The sequence below is a fragment of the Poecilia reticulata genome, linkage group LG16 (assembly GCF_000633615.1).
Source record: "Poecilia reticulata strain Guanapo linkage group LG16, Guppy_female_1.0+MT, whole genome shotgun sequence".
In the NCBI taxonomy this organism is placed as follows: Eukaryota; Metazoa; Chordata; class Actinopteri; order Cyprinodontiformes; family Poeciliidae; genus Poecilia; species Poecilia reticulata.
The window spans coordinates 11,041,616-11,064,368 of NC_024346.1; the positions used below are offsets into that span (position 1 = coordinate 11,041,616).

Genomic DNA, 22,753 nt, shown 5'->3' on the forward strand with positions numbered 1-22,753 from the left:
TATTGCAGTATCGCACAGCTCTAACAAAAAGCAGCTTTCAAAATGGCAATAGTGTCATTTCTTAAAGCTGGAATGTGTCACGTTTACAAAAGTATATATATTCAAACTGTCGCCATGTTGTGGCAGTTTGCTATGAGACGGATAATCTGTGAAACGATCGAGCTCCTCCACCTCAAACAACCAATCAGAACCAGGAGGCGGGTTTTATCGCTGTCAATCAACTTTAACAACTTACCAGGAAAACCGTTTATCCGCCGTCATCCGTGGCTACGCTAACTAGACTTAGCATTCATGGCAGGCTGTGCTAGCTGCAGAGTAGCACAGCTAGAGAGAGGAGGAATGAGCAGCACCAAACACAGGGAGATTGACAGCGCTAAGAACCTCCTCCTGGCTTCAGTTGTCTGTTTCTAGATACCACTGGGAGAAGGCAGAGGAGCTTGATTTTTTTTAGTTTTAGTTTTAGTATTTCACTACTACTACGCTGTCATGACGTCATGACAACTATGTAATGACACTTTTTCTAAAAATTGCATACTTTTATTGAAAAAACTACTCCAGCTTTAGGGGGGATTTTTCTCATTGGCTCATGAGGGGGGAAAAAAAGGATGCACAAATAATTTTGTAAGTTCTCACAAAAGCAAAAAATATTTTTCGTCTTTACCTGCTCCTGTCCCAGGATGAAGACCCCTCCAGGTTTGATGGAGTGCCAGGGAGAGAGGTTGGTCCCAGAGCCCCGCTGCACACCGTCCTGGTAGGCCTCCCACTGTCCGTCCCTTGTTGTCCACGTCACACAAACATGGTGCCACTTTCCGTCACTCAGAGATAAGGGCAGCGTCACAGCCTGTGGATCAGACAAGAACATTTTCTTTTAAAAGTGTGATGGTGATGCCATGTTGACACATGATAGTTAAATTCAAGAGCATCATTTATAGAAACAAGTCGTGATAATTTAACTACCAATACTAAGAGTGGCATTAGCTCAACATTTTTTTACTCAAGTGTGAGAGTAAAAACGTATTTGGTCAAAAGGCAACTCAAGTAGAGTAACAGATCACAAAATTTGATTTAATATTTTAGAAAAATGTCATCAGACAGAGGAAACATAAACCTATGCAGATTCTGGCATTTTAAAAAATAAAATAAAGTGAACGGTCGCGTCGATGATTACAGTCTCTGCACATGTTGCGTGCTCTACCAGCTGAGCCACCCAGCCACACAAACTGTGTTGTAAGGAATGTGTTAGTATTTATCTCAGAACCATAAGAAGCTAATAATGTACCAACTTAAGTGTCTTTTTTGTTGCACTTCCTCACCTTGTCATCGATCAGCAGCTCGATGGGGTTGTTCCCCCACTCGATGAGCACCAGCTCATTGGCCTGTCCGGGTGCAGAGTAGGAGAAAGGAGTCCCCAGTCCGGGTCCCACGCCTGCCTTCATCCAGAGGCACAAGGTCAGAGCGAAGATCTCCTGCAGCAGAGTCCTCTTCATCCGTCCGTACATGTAGTTGGTCCTCATTGGGAAGCTGATCTGGAAGGCGTCCAGGTTCTTGGAATGTTTCTTGTTGGAAGCTGTGGAGGAAAATTTAAGTTGTTTTTAAAGTTTTAGCTGTTCTGCTACGAGGAACATACTAGATTTATTTAGGAGCTTGAAAATGGTCACCTTTCCAAAATACTCACCTATGTCATTTTTAGCCAAAAGTGATTTTTTTTTTTTTGCCTAAATCATCTTTCAGCAATAAAAAGGGGACATTTTTTTATTTTGACAAAATTGCGTTTGGCAAAAATGGCTTAGGCAGCTCTTTTAGGACGGTGAAAATATTCAAATTATATCCAACTAGAGTTGAGCACATTCTTCCTTTGCTACAAATGATCAAGCATTCACTAGAGGAATGCTATGCTGCTGCATGTTAGGCAATAAAATATGTATTTTCTTGTTTAAAAAAGGAATTGAATTCATTGTTTTTTGACATTTTTTAATGTATTAATTATATTGATTTAAAAATGTGCTAGTTGTACTGGCAGATTATTTCGCTTATAAGCTATTTTTCCCATGTTAGAAGCGAAATAATCTGCCAGTAGAACTAGCAGTATGATTAATTATTGACTTAAAACAGTCTCCTATCGCTTGCTGAAAAGTTACTTATGTGAGTATTGTCTTTTGTCAAGTGTTCTAAGATATTTGCACTAGAAATTAGACAAAAAATTAGTAGATAAAATGTTGGGTTTTTTTGCATCTAAAGAGTTTTTATCTAAACTGGGAATCAGCAGAGCATCAAGTGAACTTTACCTGTCAGGTGCAGCTGGTTGAGCATCGTTTCCAGTTTATTAGAGTGGAAACCAGTTCTGTACCCAGTGTGTGGGAGGTAACTGTGATCCTCCGTTTCATTGCTCCTGTGATCATCCTCTTCCTCCTCCTCTTCTTCGTCTTCCTCCTCCTCCTCGTCATCCTCATCTTCATCTTCATCCTCCTCACTATCACTATCCTGATCTTCATCATGATCGTCGTGATCTCCGTCATGGTGGTCTTCGCTGTGGCTGTCGTCATGATGGTCCGTGTGGTCTCCTGTGTCGTCGTGGACGTCGTGGTGTTCGTCGTCGTGGTCGTCGTCGTGGTCGTGCTTGTGGTTGTCGTCGTGGTGACCGTCGTCATGGTGGTCTCCGTCATCTCTGTGGCCGGAGTCGTCATCGTGGTGTTGGTCGGCGCTGCTGCCCAGGGCGGCGGTGTGGTGGTGCAGCTGCTCCTCCAGGGTGCTGATCTTCCTCTGCAGCAGCTCCTTCAGAGAGCTGGAGTATGTGCTGGTGCTGTTCCTCTTCTGAGGAAGATAAAAAAACAGCAAACATTACAACACACACTGGTGCAAATTAGCCTAAAGCACGTGTCAAACTCTAGCGGGCCAAATCCGGCCTTCCATTGCTTTCTACGTGGCCGTCTGAACTACAGATTGACGCAACAATAGAACCGTCAAGATAACGTGTGCTTAACTATTACGCCATTAATCAAATCAAAGCAGTTTTTATCTGCAATCAGCAAAATTAGATCAATCAGTTCCAGTTTTTCACAATTCCGCAATTGACGAAATCCATGCAAAATCCCTCCACTTTTTTGTGCTAATGCATAATTGAGGGTTTATTGAAAATGTTCCACAATTGTTTTGCAAAGCATTGTGTTTATGTGACTTTCTTACTTCTTCACTGCTGCCTCAGCCTTACTTGATATCAAGTCATAATTCGCAATTGATACAGCAAGTAACAAAAAGTCATATGTGAATGCAAATATCACAAAATTTCTTGCAAATATTTCTAAATTAGCTCCACAAAATAAGTGATTTTGTTAGCAAAAAAATCAGTTTGAAAAGATGTTGAATATTATTACGTTTTAAGAAGTGCTTATCGAATGCAGAGACAGCTCTTTCTAAATATTTTAACAGTTTGCTAACTGTTTGCTAACAGCCCTTCCGGAATATTCATGATCATGACATGGCCCAAAATAAAAATGAGTTTGACACCTCTGGCCTAAAGTAGCACATGAACAGGTGTTGGTGAGCCTTGTTGACATAGCGTCAACACATACTAATCATCTTGTCTTCTGAGATGCAGCTGCTCTGTCCCGTTTATATCCTTTATCTTCCTGCTCCTCCTCTCAGGTAATCCAGGCTTTGTCCTGGTGCTTGCCCTGATTACTGTCTGTCAAGGGAGATCACTATAATTGCAGCTGATCTTCCACACACCCACTCCCACAGATGTTGACATTTGTCTATGAAGACCAGCGCCATAAATGCATATTTAATACATCCGCCATTTGAGCAAACCGACCCTGTCTCCTTGTGGAGTAGCAACTTTGAGCCGTTTGTTGATGTCAGGCGGCCACTGATGGACATCAGAGGGACTCTCCTGCCAACGAGTGAATGGCTTTGTGAGATTAAGTAATTCATTGTTCTTTTGTCTTAAGTGCTCAGAGGATGCAGTGATCTGGGACTTCAACAAATAGCCTCGTGACAGCAGAGTTAATGCGTCTCAATCCACAGGGGGACATCGCATCCTCTCTCCATCCCCGTCCTTTTCTCATCACTCCTCTACAGTTTCTTGCATAAGAGTTTATACCAATTTCTTCCGCATTTTGTCCAACGTGACCTATTGTTCTTCCTTGAACAGGTTAGCATTTGTCTATCTCTGGGCTATGCAAAACAAGTTCATTACATATTTTGTACAAAACCATACTTAGATAATGAGATTCAGTCTAGTCAATTGTACCTATTTGGATGTTCTTTCAGAGACATCAAGTCTGAGTTTGTTTAAATCCAAACAAGCTGCTGTTGTAAACTCAGCGTTTACATTCATGCAATAAAAAAAAAAATGGCTGCAAACAGATGTGAAAGTATAAACCATACATCTTTGAAAAGCAGAAGTGGAGCCTCCTGCACAACCAACAAGAAAGCAGCAAGTGGTTTCTGGATGGCAAGTCAGCAACAAAACACTTTTTTTTCCAGCAGCCATTGCACAGTGGTAAAACCAGCTGACCAAACATGCTGGAGCTCCGCTTGGTTTGCTAGGGTAATGGTCTGGGCTTGACTGGGGTTGCTAGGTGAGGTACAGTGCTCATTGAATGTGACTTAATAATCAGGACGGTTTTGAAACTGCTTGTTTTACAGACAACAAGAAAACATTACTTTATTTCCAAAAATGACTGAGTGGTTTTTTAAGCATTTTGGCTGTTTTTAGAAACAGCCGAGACCCAAATGGAAACATTAATTTTGCACAATATGTCCACTTTAAGTAATAAAAACCTTTTAAGAATGTATATAACATGGACTTCCGCAAATCTGGGTTTTATGCTGGAGACGGAAAATAAATAAGTACTCCTACTTTTAGTTTTCCACAATCCAAGATGCTCTGGACAGACAAGTTCGAAACTGAGCTATTTGTCCTACTTCCAACAAAAAGCTAATTCTACACGTCACCCTGAAAACATCACCCTGGTTGTGGCAGCAGCAGAGTCTTTCTGCACTTTTATCCAAAGTGAACTTTTCCCTTCCTCCAGCTGCTCACCTGCAGGCTGCTTAGTCTCTCTTTCAGCGCGTGCAGCATCCTCTCCAGCTGCTCCATCGTTGATGTGCTGTCCCCCGCCGTCCCGTGTTTGTCCTTCCCGTGGTTGTGGCCGCCGCCGTACCCTCCTTCGGATTGTTGGACTGAGGAGTGGTGGTGCTGTGAGTCTGGGATGAGTCTGCCGTTGCCATAGTGACTGTTGTCGGTGTACGATGTGTGGTGAACGGACAGTCCCTTGTGATGCGAGTATGACACAGAGCCGTGGTGCTCGTCGTGAAGCGACGGGCCTCGCCCAGCGCCCTCACACAGGGTCAGCTTGGCCGTCAGCTCTCTGATGGTCTCCCTCTGGTCCAGGATGATCTCCTTCTGCTGCACAAGGCTCTCCCTCAGGTGGAGGATGGTGGCTTTAGCCTCGTCACTGGCCCCCCACCAGCCGCTGGGAGGGACGTTCTGATGGTTTGATCCTCCAGGCCCCGTCGACCCGGCGCCCGTGCCTGCTGTGTGGAAGCAGGAAGGGTCTGCGTCCGCAGGGATTGGGGTGCAGACGAAGCGCGGGTGGGCTCCGTAGTTGAAGTCTGGGCCTGATGTGGCAAATGTGGGGTGAAATAGAGAAAGAACCAGGGGAAGAAGGAACATGGCGCTCCTCATAATCTCCATCTAAAAAACCATAAAACGTGGCTTCACTTCACAATATGAGATGTTGGTGGAAGAAAAGATGTTCCGATGGAAAGATAAAAGATAGAAAAAGATGAAGAAGAATCTTCTGGAAGACTTTTAATCATGAAGCAGTTAGACACACCTGTAAAACAAAATATTAGACATGAACCTTGAGTCACATAAAGACAATTACAAAGTCAGCCTTCTGTCGCCTGAAGAACATCTCCAGGGTGAGAACACTTGCTGTAGACTCTGAAATACTGTTGTTCACTGGACGGCTTAGCACCTCAATAAATATTTGTTGTTGTCGTATAAACATTCCAGACCACTCAGGCTTTCTGGTTCTGGTCTGCATCCCCAGAACAACACGTGGAGCATTCAGCTTCTGCAAATTTGGAACAAACTTCCAGAAGACTGCAAAACAGCTGAAACACTGAGTTCCTTTAAATGTAAGCTAAAAACCCACCTGTTTAGAGTTGCTACTGAATCATAGTCCCTGGAAAATTAACCACATATTTGATTATTTTCATCAATAAAATGTGATGCTTGTTACTGATCTTTACAACTGTTGGCTATACGATGTGCTTATGATGTTTTCATGAACTGTTGTTGGTTAAATGTGCTACACAGATAAACTTGGCTGATTAACATTAGGCAAGCATTGTTATTTGGATACTGCCATAGCTACTGTTCAATGAAAGTCTTTAAGCCTATGGAAACTCACACAAAAATAAATTAAGTCTTATTATTTCATTACAGGACTCTCTTTGTCTTTGCCCACACAGGTGAAAAGGCATTGGAAAAAAAATCTTCTTTTAGCTGCTGGCTGTTCCGCTGTCAGACTTTAAACTAAACCTTCTTCAGGATGTGACGTCTTTGGACTCGGCCAGCGTCTGGCGAATAACCTTGGCTGTTCCAAGAACTAGGAAGTCCTTCCAGAGGAGGATTAGATCATGTTAAAGGTCAGACATCCCGACTCGAACATTTAGCTGGAACATTTTAACTCTTTAGAAGCCTTAAAGGATGAGAAAATACCCTCATGGAACATCCCAAACTTCTACATTTAGTAGATTAATGTAACGTCAAGAATCAAATAGCTTGTCATTGCTAATGTCAAAGTTTTTTACCGATCGAGCTTTTCACATTTTCTCATTTTCTCTTATCAAAACCACAAACTTTAACTTATCAATTGGTGGACTTTATGTAATACAACACAAAGTAGTGCAGAGCTGTTGATATAAATAAAGATGACGCATGATTTAGAAATTTTCTTCAGAAGTTGGCTTAGGCTCAGTCTCATTTGATGGAGAAAGTTAATTTTCTTTGCAGCTCAACAGTTACAGTTACAATATTCTCAGAGCCGGCCCAAGGCATATGTGAGTTAAACTGCTGCTTAGATCCTCCACACCAATAGGGGGGCCTCAAGAGCAAATAATATGTTATTTATGATTAAATAATATATTTAATGATACAAACTAAATACTATGAAATGTGGAATAACAATTTCTGTATTATTTTTCATAGTTGGTCCACAAATAGTAAGTTAATCTCTTCCTGTTGTTGGCTGCTGCCACTGTTTGGAAATGCAAGATATTCTTGTTAACTTTTTTTACTGTAAATTTAGTGTTTATTGTCTGATGTTACTTTCAGATAATCAAAATAATATAGCACACGTAAATACCACTTCGCATCTCAAAATCCAAGTATTATTTTTTTTTTAGTTTGCTACTCCAGTAAGGGGGGTGCAAATAAGAATCTGCCGAAGGCCCCAAAAAGGCCTGGGCCGGCCCTGTCTATACTCAAAGAATAAACAACATGAAAATGTTTATGAAAAGCATCTACATAAAACATCTTCTAATGTCTTAATGTTTTTGAATGGTGTGTTGGGGATAATCATAACAACGCCAGGATTTCAGCATCTTTGTTTAGGCTAAACATTGACGGACCTACAAGCTGAGATATTCATTTTCAAAGTGTTTTCTGAACACTTACTTACAAGGCGTTACTGACCTACAACGTTCACTTTTAAATGATTGAATCGACTCCAGAACTGAGATGAACTCTATTTACACAATAGATGATTGGTTGCATTGAATTTTATTTAGGGGTATCACAGTTAAGAGGGTACACCAATGCAAATGACACTTTGTAGAAATTGTGAAACTATAAAAGCGATCAGATAAAATCCCGGTGAAATTCACTGATGTTACAACGTGACGAAATGGAAACAGGCTCAAAGGGTTTCGATGCCCGGCGTGTTTCCACAAAGGCAGCTGACCTCCCTGCATGACGTCTTTCATTATACAGTGTCGGCATTTTGAAATGGCACAGCTGAGAAGGCGGCGCTAAACCTCGCTGACCACCTGTTGCTCTCAGTCTATTTGTGCTCAAACTTCATGCTTGGCTTATGATTTATCAATCATAAAACAAAGCAGAAACAAACCAGATCAATCTTCAGCTTGTTGCAAAAGTAGTTTGAAGCTTCGAATGGATCTTTTTGGTTCTTCTCCTGCTTCCCCTGGAGATTAGCAGGGCTTTAGAGGGAGACAGATGGTCGGGGCACAAAATCGTGTCACGCCCAATCTCCATCATTCAGACCTAAGTTTATTATCACCCACAGGTTCCCCCAATTAACCTAATTACAGACAGTTGCTCTGCTATCTTAGTCAGAGATAAGTGGGCTTGTACACTCCTTGGTGTGTTGGTGTGTGCGGGTCGGTGTTAATCCGACGCAGGCTGCAGGGTCGTGCATCATCCCAGCAACATATGGTCAGGGTGGATGGTAAAGCGGAGCGATTAGTCTCAAGTTAGAAACTGACAAGTTCCCTGAGATATGTAATTAAAGGCCAGCTCTTTAATAGTTGCTCCTTTAATCAAGACTGCTTATTTGAAAAACTTAAGATGGAGTTAAAAACCTTTTTTTTTTGCAGTTTCAAGGTTTAATCTTCTCACTTGTTGAGTTTTTAAAATGGTAGAGACACTTTTAGGACTAATTCAGTTTAAAATAATATTAGTATTACACCATTCAAACATGCAGAATTGGGTTTGGATTTTGATAAATAATAACAAAACAACACTAAAGTGTTCTCTTCAGGTTAGCTTTAATACCAGGTTTCTCAGAGATTGTTTGCTTAAACTTCAGGGTTTATTTCAACACATTCCTACTAAAATATGTTGCTTATTACAGTTTTTGGCTCTCTTCATTCAAATTAATCTCCAATACTGAATTCATTAAACTTTTAACAAAAAGTCATAAACTCAAAATGAATCAAAACTCAATCAACTAAATGAACCAAAAACAGTTTTTGTGTAGCATTTTGTTCAGTTCTGACTCGTAGTGATTGGATCCTCTCGTGTTTTTTTTCTATAAAGCTTTTCATATGGTAATATATCTGCTTTTGTAAAAAAAACACATCAAACGACATCAAGAACAACAAAAGTATATTCAACTGATTTATATTTTTGAATAGATCTTTAAGCATAAATATTGTTCAGATTGATTAAATATGTAAACGAGCTTATTTTGTTACATCTTTAATAAATGTTAATGTATTAATAAAATGTAAATAATCAAAGAATAACCTTCTGGTATCCTCCGCCTTAATTTTTCTAGTTGTAGAGAAGTAAATGCTTCATTATTAAAGCCCAGAGCGCTTACCTGAGGGTTGGTGTGTCCACACTCGTTAGATAGTTCTTCTCCTCTCCTGCTGATCAGATTGAGAGAGATTTACTCCAGAGGAGGGCTCAGCTCATTCTGCCTCTCCTTCATTGTCGCTCCCTTCTTTTTTCTTCTCCTCCTCCTCCTTTGTTATTGTTCCCATTAAAAAGCCACTCCCTGTTACCTGTTACCTCACCCCCTCCTCCGTCTATTCCTTTCTGTTAGACACAAGGACCTAATCAAATCCTCAGCTCTGACGAACATAGTTTTTTTTTTTTTTACTATTTGATTTGCGGTTTCCAAATCCCTTTAAACAGGATCCAATTGTTGGCCCTCAGCTCCTGCTGCTCTCGTCACTCACCTACATCCCAGCATGGGAGGAATTGGCCTGATTAATTCCTCTCTGACTGACAGACGGCTGCTGCAGGGTCAAGAGAAATCACACACAAACATGTTGATTGATAGACAGACTTAAATACAGCGAGGATGACACAGCAGCATGCGTGTGGTTCACTAATACGGACTTATTTGTGAACCACATCCGAATTCATTCAAAACATCCATTTTGAATTGTTTTCTTGTTGATTTTTTTGTTTTTTGTCACAAACAGAAGTAAAAAAGTACAATGGATTTTGTAATCTGTCTACAAATCATTATTAGTGGGTCAAAAACAATTAGATTTGTATAATGAGTAAGAAATTTATGTCTGAACAACATTTGCAGAGGACTAAGTTGTGTGTTTTGAAAACGTTTAAAACATTTTAATCATATACTGAACAATTGCACCAGCAAAAAAAAAAAAACATGAACTGAGAAATAAAACTTTAACTTGTTCTTGCTAAATGCATCAAAACTTTTAAGTGGGAACAATCTATAAAACTACAAAGATTACTGAATATTTTAGCATTTTCTGATTTGTAAAGCACTTAAATGTGAAACAAAAATAGTGTACTCCAGTCCAAAGGAATATACAACTGAGTTAATTTGCAAAATGTGCATGTCTATTTGAGCATTGATTTACAGTTAGTGACAATAAAATGTGCAGATAAGAGCAGAAATATTCCTCAGAATGAGTAAAGTTGTACAGATGTAGCAGGAATGTAAACACTTGTTGAGTTTGTTGTGAGCAGTGATGGTCATAAAGTCATACAGCTGCAGGGAGGAAGGATCTACAATAATGCCTCTTATTCCATCTAGGATGCAGTAGTGTGTCCCTCAGGAGCAACAACGTGAGGTGGGAAACATTTAAATTAAAGGTTTATATAATATAGAGCGAAAGATTGAGCAATTCCAACAAATCCACATTCTGTAATTATTTATAATTGCCTAAGTATAATGGTTTTGTTGTGGAAATGATTTGGAAACCTTGACCTGATTTTAATTCAGTATTTTGTGTAATTAAAGCAGGTTCATATTCTTCCACATTCAGCTTTGGAAAAAAATAAGAGACCACTGAAATTGATCAGTTTCTCTGATTGTACTTTTTATAGTTATGTTTGAGTAAAATGGACATTGTTTTTTTTTCTATGAACTACTGACATGTTTCTGAAATTCCAAGCAAAAATTGTGTATTTATTAGCAGAAAATGAGAAATGGTCAAAATAACAAAAAAGATGCAGAGCTTTCAGACCTCAAATAATGCAAAGAAAACAAGTTCACATTTATTTAGAAACAACAATACTGCAGGAAGAGTTCAGAAATCAATATTTGGTGAAACAACCAGGAGGTTTTCAATGCAGTGGGCTCTTCAATTTTTTTTCCAGAGCTGCATATGACATATGGATTTTGTCCAGCTTACATTTTAGATTAAAAAAGAAACCTTTTGACAATTACCCACCCTGCGGTGAGGGTTTGCAGTGGAGTATGTGTGACGGGTACGGACGGGGCGGTGAGGTTAACTCATCTTTTCTTTGCTGTTTATTAGGTCAGTGCGTGTCGGGTTCTCCTGCCTCTCAATCTCCTTAGCGTGTGTAAATTAGGTCCAGAGGAAGTCAGTGTTCACCAACGGCTTGCATGCAATGACACCAGACCACAGAAGCTCAAATGCTGCCAAAAACATGTCGCCATGTGACCAGGTACCTCTGGAAACCCCAAATCTGCTCCGCCTGCTCAACCAGAGGTCAAGCTGATGTCTGGCGATCAGAGCAGAAATAGAAAAAGGTCTTAGTGGCAAACTGTTTTCCTCTCCAAGCCACCAACTTAAATACAATTATTTTGTTTTAAGCATATTTGCAGCTATCACTTTAAGTTGATATTCAGGCAATAGATTCATAATGCAGGACAGAAATGCTCTTCATATGTCATAGAAGCACACAGTGTTACTTCCAGGATCAAAATAAAAATCCAACAAAAAGCCCAGCTGTAATTCACTGCAATGGTAGTTTGTGCCACAAATTGACACATTGTTAGATGCAATTAATCCTCAGATCCTCCTCATCAGAAATGCACGGTGATTCACAGAGTCAGCCAAACACTGCCACCTACTGGGAAACCGATGTAAGTTCACAAAAACTAATTTAATACAGCCAGAAATGGGAGCATCTCTGTGATACATGCCGTAGTATGAGACCCTAACAAGAAAATAAAATATTATCATCTGATAACTATGTTAGTCTGCTACACTGTGGTGCAGTTAGCTGCTGTTGCGTTTGGGCAAGAAGGTCAAATTTTGGTCTGGGGTATTTCCAGGGGTGAAAGTAGGGGGGTACGGCGGGGTACTGCGTACCCCTGAAAGATTTTTAGCGGGGGTACGCAGTACCTGCAAGAGAGGGGAACGACTGTCTGCTGTAAAAAATCAATGGGTTCACTGAGCAGCTGTGAGTGCACCCACTAATCAGCTGTGATTGATTAGTTTTTCAAGAACAATTCAAAACACTGACTTAATCAGTGAATAATTAGCTTTTCCTCCCCCATTTCATATTGTTTCTGAACTGTTCTGAAGTCGATCTCGGCATTAGGTGACAAACTGAACGCCGCCAGGAGGCTGAGAGCAGCACGTCCTCCTCTGACTCGCTTAAAACGTTCGTAACTTTATTAAAGAACAACAACAACAAAAAGTCAACATAACGTTTTCAAATTAATGACCCAACAACAATAATAATCTCAGTAATTATTGTTTCAACAAGGTGTTGCGCAATTCTGTGCGTTTTGGTTCCATTATCAAAATAATGAGCAGAGCAGGAGTTTAAAATTAACTAATCAACCACCGCTGTGTTTAGTCGCAAAATAAATATCAAGCCTGAAAACCTGATATCGTAACGGACTAAATGTTTTAAACATAATCTGTGCTCGGCTCGAGGAGCGAGCTGTTGCCACGGCAACGGGTGTGCTTAAACGACAAAGAGAGAGAGAGTAAAAAGGTGCGAATGGTTTAGAGTTGATCACCTGTTCAGTACCGTATTTCTGCCTGGAGTTTGCATGTTCTCCCAAATGATTAATATGTGTCTGATGAAACTGGAACCTTTGAGCCACAGAATGAAAAGATACGGCAAAGAGACGCTGCTGAGCATCGCCATAGTAACACTGCGAACATTGTGAAGCATGGTGGAGGCCTCATTATGCTCATGGTCCGGAGGTGTAGCCTGGATTTTTGTCAAGGTGGATGAAATTGGGAATGGGCCCAAATAACAGTCTGAACAGGAAAGAGGGTTTATTTTTTATTCATAGCAACATTTCAGTCCGTTTAAAAAAAATTTTTGTTCTTGGTCTACTTTTGTGTTTCTTTTTTAGGGGTGCACCAACAAATCGACCAGCCGATGAATCCGATATCCTTAATTTTGGGAGATCGGTGATTGGCCGATACTTATATTTGAAGCTGATCTTATCCACTGATCATCAGCAAAGGTGTAAAAATGAGCCACTGCCCTCGTTTTCTCTGCAGTGAGAGAGGTTTGACTGACAGACCGAGTGTTACCACCTCAGCGTCTTTCTTGCTATATTTAGCAACATTTCAGAAAAATAAATTGTAATCAGCAGATCAGGCTTCTTAAAGAATGATGAGCGACGATCGGCCAGAAAACTGCGATTGGTGCGCCTCTTGTTTTATTACTTATTTCTTTGTATTTTTCTTTTGAAATTGCTTTAAGTGAATTTTATTTGACGTGTTTTAGACTAACAAATGATCCGTTATTTAAATGTTTCAGGACAGATCGCAGAATTTGACCTCTTTCTCCTGAATTATCAACTAAATCAAACACTGATGAGGGACAAATATGAACAAAGTTAAAAATGGGATTTTCCTGCAGAATCCGACTTGCTCAATTATTCTTCCATTTTTTTCAAACTGTCCTCTGCGTCGCCTTAATTTCCTGAGCGAGTGCTTAATCTGTGACTCTGCTTGTGGCTGTAAATGAAAGGCCAGGCTGTGTCCGTGTCAGGCCTCCTCTTCCTCCTCCTCCTCCTTCTCCTCCCCCTCCTCTTCCACCTCCCGGAGTATGGAGCAGGAATGTGTGATGGGCCGGCTGTATGTGGGCCGGCAATAGGCCCGGCTCTGCTGCTCTCTCTCTGTCTTTGGCTCAAAAAGTTCAAGTCATTATTCTCCTCCTGCTGCTATTCAGATGAAGTCCCATTGGCTCATTGTTATTCTGCCCAAGTGAGAGAGGGGGACTCAGAGAATGGGAGGCTGACTGGGGTTTCCAACGGCTGGGTTGCTGGTTGTACTGGTGCAGGTTTTGGTTGTGGCTCTCTGGTCAGTTTTTTTCTCTCTCTCTCTTTCTCTCTCTCTCTCTCTCTCTGCAGGCGTGAAGGCATGTTGATAATCGGCTCAGTAATGAGGAAAAGGTACTGAATGGCACCGAATATCTGACCCCAATTCCCGGGAGTAAAAAAAGAGGCAAAGGCAGGGGAGAAAAAAAGAGGAAAGGAGAAGGCCATGTGAAAAAAGGAGGTGGAGGGGAGGTGAGATTTAGTGCTCTGCTGGATGAAACAACCCCCCACAAACTGACGGAGAGGGAAAGTAGTCTAATAGGAAGAAAAGAGGGGGAGTTATAGTTCATTAAACCCCTAAAAGACATGCTGCAAGCTTTTTTCCTTTCATACAAAGAACCCAGAAAAGGTATGTAACTTCTTCTTCTTTTATTATTGCAGTTCAATTCTTGAGCTCAAAGCTGGAGATCAGCTTTTACTTTTCTGAAAAAGTAAAAAAAAATTGTTTAAATAGTTTTCACAAGCATTTCCTGCACAGCTGTGTTAATGAGTAGAAGAAGCAGGTTTATTTGCAGCAACATTTTTGATATACTTATGCAGCCTCAGGTGCAAAAACGACGGATTTAAGCGCAACTCGCTGCTCTTGCTTTAATACGAAAACATTGATTGATGGTGCAAAATGTAAATGCATGAATATCTCGTGGAAAGGTATAGTAGAAAATGAAAAGTTGGAAGCAAGATCTCCAAATTACTAATGATTTTTGCATCAATTTTGTGCATGAATTTCTCACTGTTGCTGTCAGTGGCTTTGCGTGTGCATTTTGGTCAGAAAGCGCATGAAGTTAATTCATCCAAAAGCTACATATTTTAGTTTTAGTTTATAACCATGCACCTAAATCAAGCTGCTTTTCAATTTTTGAAGAAAAATCACATGAATGCATCTTCTGTATCACTTCCCAACCACCTGCAGACCTTTCCTGTCGGATCCTGAAACAAGCAGCACTTTATTTCTCAGATTTAACCCCAACGAAGCTAGAACATCCTCACCTAAAAGCTTCATCCTTTTCAGTTACATAAAATTTGACCAAAGCTCCGACTTCTCCACCTTTTTTCCCCTCCCCAATTAGACACCACAGACTTCACCAGGGTGGTCCTAATGAGCAAGACTGTGGAAATGTTTTCTTTGTGTCCTGTAGCATTAGTTGATCTGGGTCAACATTTTCTCTGTAATCTTGCTGTGATTACAAAGGAGGGGGGCGCAGGGAAAACCGGGTGAGTCTTTTTGCCATTCAGTCCAGACTGGAAATCCTCTGACCCCTCTGGGCGGCTCGTTCCCCAACTCTGCATAGGAAACGTAGACGTCGCCTGTTTGTTCAGCGCTCTGACACCTGTGACTCGGACTGGAGGAGCCCATTGTTCTCATCTGAACTCGATTGGCACATGAATCTTGGAGAAATATTTGGGTTGTGAAGTGATAATGCAGAAAAACAGAGATGGGATCCGTGTGAAAATAAAATTGTCCTCAGTTGAAACCCAAGACGCTGCCTGTCGCTTGTTTTGATGGCTCCAGCGGCGGCCCTCTCGTTTAAATCCCTCCTTAAAGAGAAAAGTCAAGATATTTACGAGGAAAAACTGAAAAAGTTTCTTTGGTAGATTCGTAGGAGATGCTCTAGAGGTCTCTGGATTTAAGTTCATCTCTTCTTTTTCAGATCATCTGTGAAGTTTAGACAGTCAAACAACTGAGAAAAAGGAGAACCAAACCATAAACGGCAAAAATGTCTCGAACTGAAGAGATCAACAAGATGACAGAAAATGTCTACAAGGTAAAACTGCATCGCCTTTTATATTTGGTTCCAGTTTTACAGTGTTTTCCTGAAACCTTCATGAAATCTGTTGGTAAGCTTCTCACAATAAGAAATTAATCGCATAATAAATTAACATAAGCTTAATAATTTCCATTCAGATTATTTGTTTTATTAGTTGTTTTTGCTTGCTGTGCTTTATTTTGGATATTTAAAATGTTTTCCAGCTCCAGTGTGGAGTGATGAGTACAAATGTAACGTTTATTAGTCTTTGAGAGGGCAAACTTGCATCATTATTAATTGAAAATAGTCTCAAAATGACAATATTATAATTTATTGTAATATTTTCTGTGGCAATTTCTTACCCACAAACATAACCCCTACGTTTTGGGAACATACCTGTTTAGATCCAGGGTAATAACTAGTTAATAATTAAGATTTTGGGAATCTAGAAAGAGACTTTTAGTTTTTTAGGTAATGTTTGATAGATTCTGGAAAAGTGAGTATCAAGTTCCTTAAACGTTTTATGAAAATAGATCATAACTTCCAGGAAACCACACAGCACGTTCTAAAAAAGGGACCAGTACGATCTTAAAAACTGGCCAGTAAGTTCTGAGTAAATAACCAGTAAAACCTCCAAATAAAATACCTGGTATGTGAGACATTTAATAGTTTCATATTCTACTGAAAATCCCATTAATACTTTGTAGGTGTGTTTTTACATATTTTCTCTATATGATTGTATTTCATGAATTTATGATCAATTGATGAAGGTTGTTGGATTTAATACGTATTTTTTCTACACTAATTGGGCTTTTGCCTCTTCCTGCATTGCTATCATTAATTTTTTTTTTACTAATATCTTTGATCTGTATTTTAATTGTGCAAATTAAACTAAAATGTTCTGTAAAGTTGCCTCCAAAGATCCAGGACAGTTTAGGTTCTTTAAAAGTACAGACTGTAACATGTAATTGTACCACATTCAGGTTAGTTGGTCCTGGAGGCTAAAGCTAATCGGTGAAAATCAAATTAAACATTTTATTTCTAGTCCCAAACCTTTATTTAGATTGTCATAATTTTAAAACGGTAGAGATTCTGCCTCTGCGTCCAACTTATCTGGGTTTACTGAAAGAAGATGAGCTTTATATTCTCCTGCTGATCGGATATTAACTATTCAGAACCTCACCCTAAAAACCCTGAACTTCCCCTTTAAGAAATCCGTTTTTTGTGCCAACAGGGCGTCCTGGACCAGTTCAACCCCAGTCTGAAGAACTTTGTCACCATGGGAAAATACTATGAGAAAGCTCTGACAGGTTGGTCCATTTTCCTGGGATGTGTCAGAATCATTTAGCATTTATAGGCTGACATTCACTCTGTGTGCTGCAGGAGTGACGGTGGCTGCAAAGGGCTACTTTGATGCTCTAGTGAAGCTTGGGGAGCTGGCCAGCGACAGCCAGGGCTCCAAGGAGCTGGGTGAGTCTGCAGCTGAAGAACCTGGTGGAGTTTTTGATCGTTAAACCGGAGAAGATCGTCATGTAGGGAGTGTTTGTGAGATGGGGAAACTCTGAGGGAAACAGAGGGGAAAGGGAGAGAGAAGAGCCATTGTTGGGAGATTAACAACACCACATGATCTCATTGTAATGCTGAAACCGGCGGGGGAGGCAGGCAGGAGTGTCGGAGGGCGAGCTGCCAGCGACCACATACTACAGCGCCGTGTGACTGCGGGAGGGACGAGCACTGACCAACACTTTGTTCATGAGAAACTGTGTCAGAGCAACAACTTCTGGTGCTTCCTGTCTGGCCTGTCGGGCTGCTTTGGAGAGGTTCTGTTGGAGATTTTAACCAGACTGAGTTTGTCCACATTTCACTGTAAATATTAACTTTCAGGGCTTTTTATTGGAACCAAAACAAAGTGGAGCAAAGAAGAACTTTAACTGGACAGCTTAGTGACAAAAATGACTTTTGTTACTAAAGATAAAGCTCTGGAAACATAACCAGTAAATGTAGAAATACAAAGATCATATTTTTAATAAAAATTTAAAAGTACCTAGATAGAATAAAACATCAATCACTATTTTTGCTAAAATTGTGAAAATCTTACACAGAAATAATCTAATATAATAAAATCTAAGTATATAATAAATACTTTTATAGTTAAACTAAAAGCACAGCTTATTGGTTCATCTAGGTTAGGGCTGCAGCTAATAATTATTTTAGTTATCGATTATTCTATTGATTATTCTAACAGTTAATCCGTCAATTGGATGAAAATAAAATTGCGACAACATAGCATGGCTTTACTGAACACTTGATCATTCGTGGTAAAAGATGCACCTGCAGCTAAACATCAACATGTGAAAAGCTCAGTCCTTTCTGCTTGACTTCACATCAACACAGCGTAAAGTTAATCTGGAGATTATTTGTTTAGATTAACCCATCGATAATTGGATAGCTGAAGGTGGTTAGTAGAAGAGATTTATTTCACAGAATTTGAAGCAGCTGAAATTAAAGCCGCCTCTAAAGAAGTTCTGGGTAGAACTTGTTTACAGACACAGGTTTCTGTTTTGTCTTAATGACAAATTGTACAGATTATTTGTACAGTTGTGGCTTAATTACTGCTCTGAGAATATTGTCCTTTCAGCAAATTACCTTTTTTTTTAAGTCTGTGTACTCAAGTTAGCAATTAATTATTGGTCATAAAGTTCATTACAATACTTCTTTTCTAACTTCCTGCAGCGGGTTTTCTGTGCTGCAGTTCTCACACTGGTGTGTAAATATGATCAATTGATAATTCTGTTTTTTCCTTCTCTATAGCAGTGCAACACAATGACAACATTAGTATTTAATCTCATCAGCACTAGCTGCTGTTTGTGTACAGAAATTCAACCATCACAAGATATGAGAGGCTATAGAACCAGTTTACTGTTTGGATTTTTACTTTCATATTTAAGGGTTTAACTCCATGAGATAATGCATCTCTGTTTTGTGTGTAATGTTGACAGTGTGCTTTTGCTGTTTAGGGGACACGCTGTTTCAGATGGCCGAGGTTCACAGGCAGATTCAGGTGCAGCTGGAGGATGTGGTGAGGAAATCAATCCTCGTTATTGTCAAACATCATGACTGTACTTTTATTTAGCACTGTTTAACCACCATTCGAAGAAGGACAAAAATATAGTTTTATGAATAAATATGCTTAAAATCTTTGACAGGCAAACATTTCTCTGGTAAAATGCTTGTGACATTTATCAAACTTGTTGCTTTGCTTCGTTGCAGCTGAAGTTGTTTCACTCTGAGATGCTCGCACAGCTGGAGCAGAAGCTGGAGTTGGACATTAAATACCTCACAGTGAGTTCGTGCTTTTGCTTTTTAATTATTCAAGAAGTAAAGCCACAAAAGAATAATAGAGTAGTTCACAGTTTCCCCCTGAAAACTTGCTAAGCCCAGAGCTCGGGGCACCAGGGCAGAAGTCATTCATCCAGCGGTCCGCTGGGTTTTGGAGTTAAAAAATGTTTAAAGTTGACATGAAATTTGAAAATATTGCTCGATAATTATGTGTTATTGGAGGATTAGCACCTGAACACCAACTATGAAATCTTAAAAAAGGCAATCATTAAAAAAACTAAAATAAATAAACAATGCTAAGCCTGGTGGGGGCACAAGTAAAGCCTGGTGACCCGCCAGGCTTGTAATACACTAAATCTTGGTAGTTGTTACTTTTTTGCTTTCTTCTTCTTGTATGGATACTTTTTGAAAAAGTTAATGTGAAAATCATTTTTTCACCTATAAATAGATTATTTGGAGATTACTGATCTGTTATTGTTGATAGCTCTGAATAATAAACACATTTTTCAGAATCTCCTCAGAAATAACGGGAGTAATGTTGTTTATTTTGATTGTTGAGAATAACAGAAATGTGAGCATTTGAAAACCGAAACACAATTTCTTATTTATCTGACTTAACAACCTATCTTTTTAAAAAACAGAACAAAACAGTTTTTGCCCTGTCATAATGAGGCAGAGTGTGTGTATTTTACACAGTTTTAAACAAAAGAAATATAGTTAGAAACTACTAGAGGGTGCACAAAACTTCACTTAATCACATACTGACAGGCTGGTATCATTGCAGACAGATATGAGTTTATATATATACATTTTTAAATGTGTGTGTCTCCTGTCTCTGCCTCTGTTTTCAGGCCACTCTAAAGAAGTACCAGAGTGAGCGAAGGTCTCAGTCGGAGTCGATCGAGCGCTGTCAGTCCCAGCTGAAGAAACTCCGCAGGAAGAGCCAGGGCAGCCGTCACCCAAACAAATATGGAGACAGAGAGATGCAGGTAAAGCGACATTTACAGCCCTAACTGGGTCTAAATTGGTTCCTGAAAAGCTGCAAAGCAAAGTTTATTAGGGAGACAAAGCCCTCATTCACAAATCCTAAACATTTCTCAGGATTACCACAGATTATAAATCAGAATTAGGCAAGTGTTTCTGTGTGAATTGGGCCAGAATATGATTTAAAAACAATCAGATTCAGCTGGATTTACAGGAAACAAGAAACTCAGAACAAAACTGTTTTTTCTAACATGTTTAACATGAATATATATCATTATATTTAGTTATATTAAAGAATTAAGCTAATAAAAATAGAGTAGAAAACATTTTTAAACATTAGTGTAAATATAAACTGTTTCTGGTGAGGAATAAATTAGGACACACACACAGATTCATCACATACAGCAATGTTTCTCTACACTTTAAAGAAGGTTTCCTCATGTCATAAAGCCTCTGCTCTGGTTACCAGATACTGTCAAAGTTCACTTTAAAATCCTGCTGGAAATGTTTAGGGATTTGCCAGGTCAAGCTCTTAATTACATTTTTGACCTGTAAAAGCATTACACATAAACTTAGAACCTCAGAGAAGCAACCCAGAGACTACAGCTGATTCTTCAGACCCATTTTAAAAGCACTTTGTTAACCAAAAGAGGTGACACCATTAGGAGGAAACTGGAAAACATATTTTTGTTGCTTTCTTTTGTTTACTGAGTAAAATTTGTTTTGTTTTTTTGGTGTTTGAGTGCCATTCAATCATTTCTTTCTGAGAAATAAATTAAAAAACTAATACTTTGTAAACACTTCAATGAAACGATAAACGAAAGACCTGCCTTTTTATTTATAGTTGACATTAAAGTTTTTTTATTATTATTATTATTTGAAATGTATGCATATACTGGGGCTTAAATTGAAATCTGTTGGCTTTTGCTTCAGTTTGTGGAGCTGATGAGCCGTCGACAAGGCGAGCTGGACGCGCTGGTGGCGACAGGCTACAAGTCTGCACTCACAGAGGAGAGAAGAAGATACTGCTTCCTGGTGGACAGACAGTGCTGCGTCACCAAGCTGCTCATTAACTACCACTCCAAGGTGATGTGCTCACGTTTATTTACCGCTGTGTGTTTTTATACCTGTCCTCACTCAAACATAGACACGTTTTCATCTTTCTGCAAATTCACTTAATAGATTTTCCTTTCTGTCTGCCTCAAAAAGCAAATCCAATTTCACTTTTACGTGATCGGTCAAGCAAAAGTGACCGATCATGCTTAATTGAACAGGTTAGTGTAGGCCTATGAGCTACAAAATAGGTTTATTGCATTTCTTGAACAAAATTATTCTTAGACAATGAGATTTTAGTCTGGTCAGTTCTCAACTTTTATACTCGCACGTGAAAATGGCTGCAAACAGATTAGCAATTTTATAACCGTACATTTTTGAAAAGCAGAAGTAGAACCTCCTGCACAACCTACACAAAAAATCAGCAACTAGTTTCTGAATAGCAAGTCAACAGCAAAACACTTGTCATTTCCAGCAGCCATTGTTCCCCACATAAAGTGGTAAAAACCAGCAGACCAAACGTGCTAGAGCTCCACTTGGGTTGCTAGGTGACGGGCTGGGGTTGCTGAGTAACGGTGTAGTGCCATTGGATTGTGACTTAATAATCAGGAGGTTTTTGAAACAGGTCATTTTACACACACCAAAAGACATGGCTTAATCCCAAAAAACATGTTGGTTTTGTTAAATGCTTTTACTGTTTTTAGAAACAGTTGACAGTGGAAAATAAAACGTTGAGCTCTGCTTTGAAATGTGTTTTCTGATGTGATCCAGGTGAGAGAGCTTCTGTCGCAGAAACTGTCGTCCTGGCAACAGTCATGTTCTCAGCCCACGAAGCTCCCGGAGCGGGCCCTCAACCTGCTGCGTCACACCGCGCCGCAAACCCCAGGGGCTGCTGGGATAGCTGAGGTCCTTCGTCACACCAAGCTGGGCACCGCTCAGCCAGAGCAGGTCAGATCTTGTGTTTTTTTTTTTCTCAAAGCCTAATTCTTGGGTTGGAACTCACTTACTATCAATTTAAATATGTTTAAAATAAAACAACTTCTGATAGTGTCAAAAATAGCATTGTTTTATGTTTGAAACATTTTACTCCTTCTGCTTCATATGACTCTGTTTACGTTGTTGAGATCACCTTAATTTATTTTACTCGTTTACTACTATTCTCTCTGTCGACATCTGTCTTGTTGTATTCAGAAGTAACTGTCCAACAAAACTGTAAACCAGCGGTGTCGAATTCGTTTTAATTGTAGGCTGTATCAAAAATCTGAATACTTTTAAAGAGCCGGTCGATAAAAAACATTCAATTGTTAAAGTATTTATAAATAGCTGTTTCAGCATTCAATAAGTGTTTCTTAAGGTGAAATTATGTTGAGCCCTGCGACAGACTGGCGACCTGTCCAGGGTGACCCCGCCTCTCACCCGGAACGTTAGCTGGAGATGGGCACCAGCAACCCTCCTGACCCCACTAAGGGACTAGGGTGTAAAGAAGATGGATGGATGGATGGATGGATGGATGGATGGATGGATGGATGGATGGATGGATGGATGGATGGATGGATGGATGGATGGATGGAT

At 39.7% G+C, this 22,753-nt stretch overlaps 2 protein-coding genes across 4 annotated transcripts in view; one reads left to right on the top strand and one right to left on the bottom strand.

Moving 5' to 3' along the window:
* Nucleotides 1–9,498, bottom strand: part of LOC103478091 (neuronal pentraxin-2) — a 10,611-nt gene extending 1,113 nt beyond the window's left edge. The window contains exons 1-5 of the mRNA XM_008431586.2: nucleotides 9,357–9,498; nucleotides 5,045–5,840; nucleotides 2,286–2,811; nucleotides 1,314–1,567; nucleotides 662–841 (exon numbers count right to left, since the gene is read on the bottom strand). Of these exons, the coding sequence (XP_008429808.1) occupies nucleotides 662–841; nucleotides 1,314–1,567; nucleotides 2,286–2,811; nucleotides 5,045–5,698 (1,614 nt within the window). The 5' untranslated portion in view covers nucleotides 5,699–5,840; nucleotides 9,357–9,498. The remainder of the gene's footprint in view (nucleotides 1–661; nucleotides 842–1,313; nucleotides 1,568–2,285; nucleotides 2,812–5,044; nucleotides 5,841–9,356) is intronic.
* The window catches only part of LOC103478092 (brain-specific angiogenesis inhibitor 1-associated protein 2), a 24,242-nt gene continuing 7,552 nt past the window's right edge, over nucleotides 6,064–22,753 (top strand). The window contains exons 1-10 of one of the 3 annotated variants that reach the window (XM_008431588.2): nucleotides 6,064–6,660; nucleotides 14,094–14,409; nucleotides 15,710–15,823; nucleotides 17,040–17,115; nucleotides 17,189–17,275; nucleotides 18,823–18,884; nucleotides 19,076–19,147; nucleotides 19,996–20,133; nucleotides 21,062–21,214; nucleotides 21,953–22,129. In XM_008431588.2, coding sequence (XP_008429810.1) covers nucleotides 15,776–15,823; nucleotides 17,040–17,115; nucleotides 17,189–17,275; nucleotides 18,823–18,884; nucleotides 19,076–19,147; nucleotides 19,996–20,133; nucleotides 21,062–21,214; nucleotides 21,953–22,129 — 813 coding nt within the window. In that variant the 5' untranslated portion in view covers nucleotides 6,064–6,660; nucleotides 14,094–14,409; nucleotides 15,710–15,775. The other 2 variants (XM_008431589.2, XM_008431587.2) reach the window with 2 other exon arrangements.